A 12,400-nucleotide genomic window follows, 5' to 3' on the forward strand; every position below is an offset into this window, starting at 1 on the left:
TTTAAATAAATAAATAAATAAAATAAATAAGCTAAAACACCTACTTGTTTACAGTCTCTGCTTGTTGGCTCGGTCTACTGAAGTGTGAACTGAGTCATATTTTGCGTTGCGTAATCCTTGCGATGGAGTTATAAACGCGAGATTAGCCTGTATGCTAATAAGAGTGAGAGCGTCTATTAAGGGCCTGGATGATTACACTGAATATGACTCCGTTCTTTTTAGCTGTGCATAGGACTGAAAGGATTTTATTCTGCGCTCTTCTGTTTTAATATGAATTTTGTGATGATTATTTGTGATTATTTATGTTTTGATTTGTTGTATTGTGATTTTAGTGTCTTTCTTATTCTGTAAAACACTTTGAATTACTTTGTGGACCAATTGCGCTATACAAGTTTCTGTTTGTAGATCTATTGCGCAACCCAAATTTCAAAAACATCTTCAGTCCTACAACGTTTTGTCCAGTTGACACATTGTATTTTTCTTTTGCTGCGGATCAGACCTGGACGACTCAGTGTTCTGTCGTTGCCCCTACAGGTCAAGTGCGGTAGTGCAGCAGTATAACGTGTAATAAGTTCACAAAGTCATTCCCTGTAAATATACAACTTAAAGTATTCTTAAATAAGATGTGTTAAAGCAGTTAAAGAATACAAAAACAAACTATTTACAAGCTAATTTACATGCTAACTTATGTTGCGTTAGTAGCGTGCATTTGGGTTAACATTAGCATACTGGTTATTTGCGTATTTCTTTCCAAGATCAATAAAGTACACTATTATTTTGTTACAGTTTCACTTCTGCCATATAAAAAACAGTCTAAAACCAGGAGTGGGCAAACTTTTAGACACACGGGCCACACTGGGTTTTAAAAGTTGACAGAGGGGCGGGGCCAGGATAAATATATGTATAAATTACATTAGAGATTTGGCCTGTAACATGTAGCAAAGCGAGAATATGCAAGACTCATTGTACTAATTGTTTGCTAACTTTTGCTAATTTAAATGCCAGCAAAAAACTTACCTTGGTACTTTGATCGGACTTCGGTGAAAAAATATTTTGTCGTCCATTCCGTATTAAACACTCCGCGCTCACTATCCACTTTTTTCGTTGATGAGCAAATTTTACAGAAGGGCTGATAAGAGAATAAGAAAATAATACACGCGAACAAAGCTGAAGTGCGCCATTTTGGAGTAAACGTTGGCATCATAGTGAACAAGGTTTACCGTTACCTATTTTAATATAATTTGGTCACGTTCAGCGGGCCGGATTAGTAAACTCCGCGGGCCATGTGTTGCCCCTGGGCCGTAGGTTTCCCACCCCTGGCATCAGTGATTTATCGTGTGGAGGTGGATGGAAGAAACGAGGTTCTACGAGGTCGTTAGCTACTCACTTCAGACGGATATAAGGCAGTGTCCAGCTGTAATCTGACCACAACTGAAGAAGAAGCGGCTTGGACGAGCAGCGAAACGTCTTCACTCTAAAACTTTCGTCCATTTTTCCAGTTTTTCCTTTGCTGTGGATCAGACGTGGACGACCGAGGCATCGCGCAGACCATCGTTTTGTATTCTCAGACGATGCTTCTCCACACTGAGGTCTGCAGATTCATCAGACGATCAAACGCTGGTTTTAATAAGCGTCATGTAAACACACAGTTCAGACGCACCACTGATTATTTACGCAGAGAAATCAAGCCACACTTTCATCTTTTATTTCTTTGGATGAGACAAGCGCAGGTCTGGACGAATCAAACACAACAAAACGTTATTATTATTAAGTTAACACAAAGATTAGCGGTTAGACGTGTACATATGTGTGGGAAAGTGCGCAGACGAGCCACAAAACAACTGGAAAAACACTGATTTCTTAATTGTAAAAATAGACTTCTTCTAGATTTTCAAATTGGCATGACTTGTCTGAAATAAACAGGCAGGAAGAACAGAACTTTTTGTAAGCTTTCGTTGTTTCGTTTGGGTGTCCTCTGAGTTTGGAGATGCGTGTCTTGCCGCTGACTCATTTTCCGGTCCGGTCCTGTCAGTTCTTGAGTGATAACAAATCCCACACAATAAACTATATCAATTTCTTCTCGTTTCCTTAGCCTCCTGTCTTCAACTTGTCCTGCGGATACAAAACACAAACCAAAACCAGTCAATTTTTATTCACAGACGCCTTTAAACGACTAAAAATGACTCATCTGCGAAGCTCAAAACGCTCTGTTCCACCTTGCGATGTCATGAAATTGTCGTTTTTTAAGGTTCTCGCTGCCACTTCTAGGGCTGAAATGATCTAAATGATTCTAGTGAAGGTGTATGGAGTTTAAAAACACAGCGGAGCACTTCCTGTATCACGCCATGACATCACAAAGTGGAATAAAGGGTTAAATGGCTTAGAAAATGGCTTAAATGGCAGCCTTTGGGGGTTTAAAAGCGCAATATGTAACTTTTCTTGTGGAACATCTGCCACTGGTTTGTCTCCATAGAGATAAAAACAACTGCCAACACCAGGTGAAGTTACAGGTCGGATCTGTGAAAAGGCGCAACTGCAGTTTAAACTTTTAAAATTCACTCAAATTGCTTCAATCGTTTCACTTTAATTTACCAAAATCTTGAAGTCAAGTCAAATAAAAAGGAAAAGACAGAGCTGTGACAAGCAGCTGGCACCACTAGACCAAGTTCCAGGTCAGATCTGTGGAGAGGCGAGCCCATTACACATGTACGTTTAACACTAGACTAAAAACTCGCAGCTTCTCCCTGGCATTTAATACAATCTACACAGGATATCTTAAGGTTTTATTGCTCTTTTCCTATGGATCGTGTTGCAATTTGCGATTTGAAAACTTTGACCAAATTGGATTTAAAGTTACACGACAAATGGAAGTGGTTTTGGAGAGGTCGAGGAGGGAGCCGGGGGCAGTGGAGTCCATGTTAGGGCTAAGTGCAGCCACAAATCCCCAGCTCTCCCCGTCAATAACCATTTGAACCGGGCTCGAGCTGCAGCTGCTGCCGCCACATGGAAAGTGCCTGGGAGCAAAGAGGGAGAGGAACCAAACAAAGACTTATAAAAGGAGGTATAGAAAACACAATCAGGACTGGAACTGTTTTATATTACTGTTATTTGGAGACTGGGCAACAAACGAGGCAAGGTACAATGCAAGTCGAAAGTTTGGACACGCCCTTTTATTCAATGTTTTTCCTTTTTTTTTTTTTTTTTAACCGCATTTTATATAAACATAAAAGACATGAAATATATGAAGTAAGATATATGGAATTATTTAGTGAAGAAAAAAAGGTAACCAAGTCCAATTTTTTAATATATATATATTTTATATTATTAAATTTTTATTATATTATAAAATCTTCCAAGCAGCCACCTTTTGCATTGTTGAAAAATATTTTTGTAATCATTTCTTATAGCTTACTTAATATTTTTGGTGTTTTCTGTATGTAGATAAAATGTAGAAAGTTGTAAAAAAATATATATAAATAAAAAAAATAAAGAAAAAAAAAAATAAAAAAATAAATAATAAATGAATAAATAAATGACTAAATAAATAAATAAGAATAAAAATAAATGAGATGGCGTGTCCAAATTTTTGACTGGTAGTGTATGTATGAAGTAAATAAAAAATATATTTAAATGGGAGCACAGATGTTTAGTAGCAATTTTTATCTAGGATTTAAAGGTACACTACGTAACTTTTCTGACGGAGAGTCCGCCAACTGCTTGTCTGAACACTGTTATTGCTTTGCCTTGAATATTCCAAAGTATAAGTATTAGTATTAAACATACGTATCTGTTACAGTCAGATCTGTGGTGTTTGTTAAGGTATTTTAGCAATAAAAACACATTTAATTAGAGAAATATGAGCAAGACTTAATGCCATAGTGTGGGACATTCGAGGCAAAACGGTAACATCTACGTGTAAACAAGGAAGTGGCAGACCTCCGACCAAAAAAAAGTTGAAGTATAGTACTACAACTAGTCCAATCAGGTGCATTATGTCTATATTATTTACTATGATGTTATGACTAATACTGCATCAATTCAATTATAAACACAGAATTGTTCATTTAAAACCTTCATATTCATTCACAAATATGACACACTTCTAAAAGCATCAAAAACATTCACATTTTAAGCCTTCCTGGAAACAAAAATCCCAGTCAAATGCACTTGTAACGAACGCTTAACGCTGAGCCGTGATGCACTTTGGGGTTTTTTTGTGGCATCTCATTCATTTCTCTAACATAATAAAACTGCCAAAACACAAAAACAAGAACCGAGATGGACCGGCCGCTCTGAAATATGAAGTGAGGGAGAAGAAAATGGGAAAATGGGAAAATGGGAAGATGGGAAGACGCGCAGTTAGTTGTAAAAAGTAGGGAGGCATGTTCGATTATGGGAAATGGCTACATAAAACTGCTGTTGTTGATCCAGGGAAATAACTATATAAAAGATTATTACTTTAGTTTACGTGACGTGACACTCACTTCGTTCACTTTTTTATACAATCTAAGGTAGGGGTGTCCAATTTTTTCTCATTAAGGGCCACAAATAAAAACAGAGACAAAGCTGAGGGCCGATTGAGGGCAATAGAGTGGTCGCGAATACAGTGAATACTTCAAATTCATGTTATTATTACAAGTTACACTGAACCGCTAGACCTTTATTCACGCTTACATCCTCAGTGGGACACATTAAATATTTGATATGGGCTTCTTAAAGTAGATTATCAAAAATATACAGGAAAAAGTACTGTTTAAGGTTCACCTGGAAGCTTAAGGACCGAGAAAAATTGGTCTGAGGGCCGCATTTCGCCCCTGGGCCACAGTTTGGGCATGCCTAATCTAAGGTGTAATTATCAAAAAGCAGTACAATATACATTTAGACCTTAAAGTTTCAAAAATATTCACATTTTCCAGTCAAAATTGCTCTCAAACGCACTTATAATCAATATTTTTTTGTAACATCTCATTCATTTTTGTAACATAATAAAACTGCAAAAACACAAAAACAAGAATTGAGATGGACCAGCCGCTCTGAAAAATGAAGTGATGGAAAAGAAAATGGGAAAATGGAAAGACAGGCAGTTCCAAAGTATTAAATATTTGATATGGCCTTGTTAAAGTAGATTTTCAGAAATATACAGTAAAAAGTACTGTTTAAGGTTCACCTGGAAGCTTGAGGACCGAGAAAAATTGGTCTGAGGGCCGCATTTCGCCCCTGGGCCACAGTTTGGGCATGCCTAATCTAAGGTGTAATTATCAAAAAGTGGAACCATATACATTTAATCCTTAAAGTTTCAAAAATAATCACATTTTCCAGTCAAAATTGCTCTCAAACGCACTCATAATCAATATTTTTTTGTAACATCTCATTCATTTCTGTAACATAATCCAGCTGCAAAAGCACAAACACAGATATGGCCGAGCCTGCGCCGGGAGATGGAAGGGCCCGTCTAAAAAATGAAGTTGCGGAGAAGAAGATAGGGAGCAGGGAGCGGTCATGCATTACGAATACCAAATGAGAAGAGGAGCGATGGGCCCACATGATAAACTCCCATTCAAAGGGACACATAGACCTTATCTGCTGCTCTATAGCCGCCGCATCCTCACTGTTTCCTATCTGGACCTGTTAAGTGCTGAACCTGGAGGGATAAGGCGGACAGCGGATGACGACGGCGGCGAAGGAGGGGATGGCTAGCTAAGAGAGCGCCAAGCTAAACGTTATCACCAATCGCCGAGATAAGGAACGTTAATTATCTGCGACAAAAGCGGCGATGACAACACCTCTGATCGGGTTTGGCCTATAGTTGAAAGGTCAATATCGTAAAAAAAAAAAAAAAAAGTGAAGATTTAGTGGCGAAGATGGAAAGGCAGACGACGGTTTTATCTGATCTGTGCGATAACAAAGGGTGAAACGATCGGATGGTTTGAAAGATCTCGCTGGCTTTGATTTTCAAGGGTTGGGAAATGTATAGGGCGCGTTTGGATGGTGCCCCCTAGAGGTCAAAGTCGTGACCTTTTTGGCTTTTGTGGACGTCAGAGCTTCCTGCAGACGTCTGATAAAACCGGGTAAACATCCCAGTGGAGAATTGTTATCAGCTTCTGTCCATTGTCCCTCCTCCGTTATTTTGCCGGAATAATGGGCGACAGTCATTGGTTCAACTCCCACAGATGAATACTGTCGTTGTGTCCTTGGGCAAGACACTAATGTATTAATCTGTGTGTGAATGGGTGAGTAGTGCCTTGGTGTAAAGCGTTTTAAGTACTTGAAGGTGGAAAAGCGCTGTATAAACGAGAGCATTTACCATCACCGTATTAGTCATTTTAAAGCAGAACTAAGTAACGTCCAGCGATAGAGCTCCCCCTACAGCTCACTTAGGAGAATATCAGTGAATCGACTCAAAATCTCTTTTTTACTTTTATTTTCTTCTTTTATTTATTTTTAAAAATTGAAATAATGCTGCCCACACCCCCCAAAAAAAACCCAAAAAACAAAAAAAACAAAAAAACAATTCTCTTCGGGTCAGAGTCGGCCATGTTGCAAGGCTGGTTTTCCGCCCAGAGACAGCAGAGGAGGACGATGGACGGTAACCATCACAGGTATTTACAGAGGTGAAAATGTTACTTAGTTCTGCTTTAAACTCCTAGGACCTGGCATCCTCATATCCTCAACACATTTTGGGTTAATTTTTAGAAGAAGAACAACAACAACAATGCAAAAATATTGAGTTTTAGACTTTTTTTAAGAGTTTAAAATGTTCAGAGTATTTGTTTTATTTTTTTTGTAAAGGCTCATATCTTTCTGCACCTCTTGGCAGCTCTTCACCAGAAACACATTGTTCCAAGAGGCACACTTGTTTTTACATTCAGGTCAAATGTTGCTGTGTTCAGATACTTAATAGTTTTTGCAAATCATTATTCAAATGTTCTATCAAAATTATTAAAACATAGATCTAATGTCCTCATATGTGGACATCATTTTTCTCAATGTAAAAAGGTAATTCTTAGTTTTTAGACTCATCAGGTCCCAATCAATCTAAATAACAAAGATAAATTAACAAAGCCTGTGTCATGCAAGAGCTCGGGTCTTAGGAGGTTAAAAAACAAATATTGAAACTGACTTTCTTGGGCTTGTTATATTGTTGCCCCCTCATCAAAAACATAACTTAAGTGTTTTTTGCTTCATTTACGCTCATTTCATTAATCTAATAATCCAAAGTTATCTTCTCTGAGCGCTTAAAAATGTTCTGTTTGTATTTTGTCTGTATACTTGCATGACAGACTTCTCCTAAACAGTTTTTAGTCCCATAAACCATCACCAGACTCATTCTACCATCAAACTGTGCTCACATAAACACATGGCTCTTTTAGCCTAGCATAGCATGTAGATTTGTATGTAGATGTGTATGTATATGAATAAAATGTGTCTTACCCTCCTACAGATATGCACAGGTCAAAACTAGTCCGCTGTGACCTGTCTACATCTAATCAGAAAGTGTTTTAATGTCTGCTAATCAGGAAGCGCGTGTTAGCATGTTAGTTATTAGCTTTACAGTCGAGGTAAAACTGCACTCTGATCTAGGAGAGTTGTCTGATCTGTGTTATAGTGTCATTTCCTCATCACAAACAGACCTGAGGTTACAGAGTGTTTTGTTTCATTCACACATGTTTAACACACAATCGCAGCACGCTCTGTTCCACCTTGTGATGTCATCATGTGGTGATACAGGAAGTGCTCCACTGTGTTTTTAAACTCCACACACCTTCATTTCTAGAATCATTTGGATCATTTCCGCCCTGGAATTGCCAATTTTTTACTGAGTTTAAGGTAAAAAGTAGCTGCTAACTTAAAAAAAAACTACCAAAAACTACCACTGCGTGACATCACAAGGTGGAACAGAGCATTTTGAGGTTTGGAAATGTAGCCAAACTAATAATAAAGGATTACCAATGAAAAAAACAACAACTCCAGGCTTGTTTTTGATGAGGTCACAGTATTCTAACATGGCTCAAAACTCGTAAGAATCCATTTTGTTTAATATCGAACCTTCAAAAAAATGAGCTACTTCTGTTTTCCACATGAATACATAATATATTTTTTTAAACCTCATCATGCGAAACAGTTTCTTTTGCTGCAAATGACTTTAAAAACCAAAGTCTTACACAGATAAGCCCAGATGAACAAGAGCACGACGCGATTGCCGGAGGGGAGGGGTCCGATAAACACGAGCGGATTAACATAGCGACTACTTGCTCCTAAACAATTTATGCGTTTATAGAAGAAACGGCTACAGGTAGTCCCTCTTTAATGCACGTACGAGCTTCCAGTGTCTCCGCGATGAATAAAACATCCGCTAATTTACATGAGGTATTGCTAAGAATACGCTTGCATCTTACACTTTGATCTAATACCCAAGAGACGAGGGACAGACTCGAAACATTTGTGATTTGGAATGTAAAAAATTTAAGCGGTAAATAATACAAATGCGCTTTAAAATCTAATAGAAAAGCTCTATGCATGGAAATGGGGGCGGCGGCTGTTAAGATAGGAAGTCAGAGATGGGAAAATCAAGTTAACGCTATGATGATTGGCGTTGTTATTAGCATACGAGCAACGAAACGACGAAAAAAACATTTGTACGTTTGGTTTAAACGCAAGGAGACAATCGTGACTTTGAACCGGCGGTGGCTACTTCCTGGTTTTTATTGCATTAAAACAGACGCAGACGGACACAAAGGCTCCGCATCGGCAAGTATTATGGAAATGGTACTTATTTTTAAAACACTTAAAGCTAGCCACCGTCAGGCGCCATTGCACAAGTGAAATTGTATCGTCTCGTCTCGCGGAGGAGAGGTCCCGGTGCGAGTAAAGGGACGTAAGTGTGTCCGTGAGCGTAATGTGAGCGTATAAACGTAACTCATTTGGACATTTACAAAGACAATGGCGGCTGCGCTGAACACTCCTGATCTATGGGGCTAATACCTACAGAGCTAGCAAACCATATTTCTACAGAAGCTAAGTCTATTCGTACGACTTTTACTGTACTTACTCATGAGGATGTCCAGAAGAGTGCGTGCTGAGACTCTTTGTCCTTTTGGTGGGTAAAGAAGAAGATTATAAAGTGATTTTTGAGAGGATTAAAGGCGAGCTGTGTGACCTACCTCTTCTCCCTGGCATTTAATACAAGCTAAACAGAATATTTTAGTGTTTTATTGTTCTTTTCTTTTGTATCGTATGTGTATATTTGTTTTTATTGACGTTTATATGAAGCACTTTGGTCAGTTTAAGTTGTTTTAAATGCGTTATAGAAATAAACTGGAATTAAATCTTGCGTTTAGTCACTCACACGTGTTTTTATCGTTCAAAAACGCTTAAAAAAATCATTAATTTTAGTTGTAAAATGGGTCGTGTTTCCGCAGATCTGACCTGTAACTTGGCCTAGTGATGTCTCCGTTGCCAAAGGAAAGTTTTATGCCGTACTGATGAGCATTCTGGGTAAAGCAATAACATCTCCATGGAAACAATCACGCGGCAGGAGGAGTTTCCACCAGAAAAGCTACACAGTGCATGTTTAAAATCAATAAAAAATGGCCAAATTGTTGCTGCACTTTTGTACTAGTTGGACGAATATGTGGAATAATTAAAAATGGCCAAATAATTGCTTACTGATCTATGTACGAGTTGGACAAATATGTGAATTACGGTTGGCTCTGTGCACTTTGGCGCCATGGCAACCGCACTGTTAGCGTCACTACTTCCTGTCCAGTTTTATCCCTACGAGGTTTTTACAGAGTCACGCTAAAATGAATAAATATTTAAAGATCAGAACATGTTAAAGACTAAACAAATGAGATGGAAATGCCTCTGTGCCTTGTCCCTCAATGCTAACGCTAATGCTAATGCTAATTTTGAGGCATGACTAATATTAAAATGACAAACCACAAACTGAAATAATCAACATATAAAAAACAGAGTCTGTGGGTAGTCGTTACATTCATGAATTTTAATTTTCTTAACAGGTTGTTTATTTTATATTTTGTGCTTTTAATAAAAATTAGCATTAGCTTTGAGACACGGTGAGCTAGCTAGCATGCTACTGTGCACGGAGTCTATAATCTGCTTGTGTAGTTTCACTGTTCACATTTATACCGTATTTTTCAGACTATAAATCGCGCTTTTTTTTATAGTTTTTCCGGGGGTGCGACTTATACTCAGACGCGACTTATATGTGAAATTATTAAAATATATAATTTCACATCTTCATTACTGTCACACTGACAACTGAGTAAAATAAATATGTGTTACGTTAGCGCGCTGTAGTGATATTCAGCCTGTTGTTCTCTATTTTATTGTTATTATTAGAACTTGCCTTTAAATAGAAAATGTCTGTTCTTGGTCTCAGATTTTGTAAAATGAATTTCCCCCAAAAATGCGACTTAAATATGTTTTTTTCTTCATTATTATGCATTTTTTGCTGGTGTGACTTATACTCCAGAGCGACTTATAGCCCGTAAAATATGTTACCTTTTGTTCAGATACTGGGCTAAATAAAAGTAAAAACTGAAATTGAACGGAGTACGAGGTTGGCGGTGCGATTCCAGCTCCCACAGATGATTGTTGTGTCCTTGAGCAAGACACTTAATCCTGGTGTATGAATGTGTGTGTGAACAGGTGAGCTTTGAGTGACTTGAACGTGGAAAAACTGCTATATTTTTTTTTTTTTAAAGTGAAAATATGAAGCACAAACTCCTTTAGTTTTGGCACAACTTAACAAAATCCCATTTACCAAAGTTTGGAATCTAATGTTTGTAAGATTGAACTATAACTCCATAGTAACAGCCGTATGACAAGTTGGAGAATGATTAAGTGCTTTCTTCTTTCTAATTTACACAGTTTACGCTCACATGCCAAGAATCCATTAAACTCACATGGATGCGAAAACATCTATATGCAAATCAAATCAGGCAAATACTGCAGAAGTGGAAAATCACTGTAGGAATAAATTATGTGCAAATGATCTAAAAACAAAATGGCTAATTTGGCCTGTGGATAGATAGATACTCACCAGCTTGGCTTTGTTGACACACTGCAGGTAAAGGGCTGCGATGTTGGAGCAATTCAAGGTTTTTCCCGAGTTTTCCCGGTAGCACGCGAGGATCTGCTGCTGTAGGTCGGCACAAATGGGGGAGCTTTCGAACCGCCTGCCGAGGTGAGAAGAGGAGGAAAAGGTTTTTAAAATGCGCAAATATGCCTGGAAATAAGCAACCAGCGGGGGGCGAGAGTGCAAAAGAGAGGCAACATAAAACAGTGTGATTGATAAATGTGTTAGGAGACGGTAAGAGCCAAGATTGGACCGAAAATGAAGGCGTTAAAATGGAGGACTTTGATGCAGATGGATGGGAGAATTAAAAAATTTTTTTGAGGAGAGCGAACCGAGTCCAAACTGGACGAGTTTCTGTTTTGATCCCACTCCAAAACAACTTAACACGCAGTAGGTGACTTGTGTAGCAGCCTGGTAAAAGCTTTCAGTGGGAAATAAATAATTAAATAAAACTCAAAACATGAAGATCACATGCAGCAAAATATGAAAAACTGAATAAACGTTCATAATAGACAAGGAAAACTTCAAAAGGCAACCTGGATTCAAACACGTCAATGCACACATGGAATAAACAACACTGACTGTTACAATTATTATTACGATATTAAGATTATTTTATTTATGTATTTATTATTATTATTATTATTATTATTATTATTATTATTATTATTATTATTATTATTATTATTATTATCATTATCATTATTATCATTATTATCATTATCATTATTATCATTATCATTATCATTATCATTATTATTATTATTATTATTATTATTATTATTATTATCATTATCATTATTATCATTATTATTATTATCATTATTATCATTATCATTATTATCATTATCATTATTATTATTATTATTATTATTATTCAATGTATTATTATTATTATTATTATTATTGTATTATTATTATTATATTATTATTATCATCATATTATTTATTTTTTATTATCATTATTATTTGATTTATTATTATTAAAATATTATTATTAAGTTTATTTATTATCATCATCATTATTATTACTATTACTAATTTAATTGTATTTTATTTTTCTTTACATAATACTTAAACCAAGTACAGATATATTGCATAAGCAGCGCTCAAGGTCAAAATACTGTCTGCATCTGATTATCAAATGTTATGTTATTGTCTGATAATCAGGAAGTGCGTGTTAGCATGCTAGTTGTTGTCAGCTCTACATTCATGACAAAACCCGCATGCTTAGTTTTATTTCCATTCAATGATTATTTAAGATTTCTTAGATCATTTTGGATTTCGTAACTCTGTCTA

General features: G+C 36.9%; 1 protein-coding gene across 3 annotated transcripts in view; it reads right to left on the reverse strand.

Annotated features, from left to right (window-relative positions):
• Positions 1-1,684: 1,684 nt before the first annotated feature.
• Positions 1,685-12,400, reverse strand: part of chchd3a (coiled-coil-helix-coiled-coil-helix domain containing 3a) — a 197,420-nt gene continuing 186,704 nt past the window's right edge. For 2 of the 3 annotated variants that reach the window (XM_033976311.2, XM_055225582.1), the window contains 2 exons: positions 11,066-11,201; positions 1,716-2,112 (listed from right to left, as the gene is read on the reverse strand). In XM_033976311.2, coding sequence (XP_033832202.1) covers positions 2,089-2,112; positions 11,066-11,201 — 160 coding nt within the window. In that variant the 3' untranslated portion in view covers positions 1,716-2,088. Of the gene's footprint in view, positions 2,113-11,065; positions 11,202-12,400 lie in introns of all 3 variants that reach the window. The other variant, XM_055225583.1, reaches the window with a different exon arrangement.

The sequence above is a fragment of the Periophthalmus magnuspinnatus genome, chromosome 12 (genome assembly GCF_009829125.3).
Source record: "Periophthalmus magnuspinnatus isolate fPerMag1 chromosome 12, fPerMag1.2.pri, whole genome shotgun sequence".
Classification (NCBI taxonomy): Eukaryota; Metazoa; Chordata; class Actinopteri; order Gobiiformes; family Gobiidae; genus Periophthalmus; species Periophthalmus magnuspinnatus.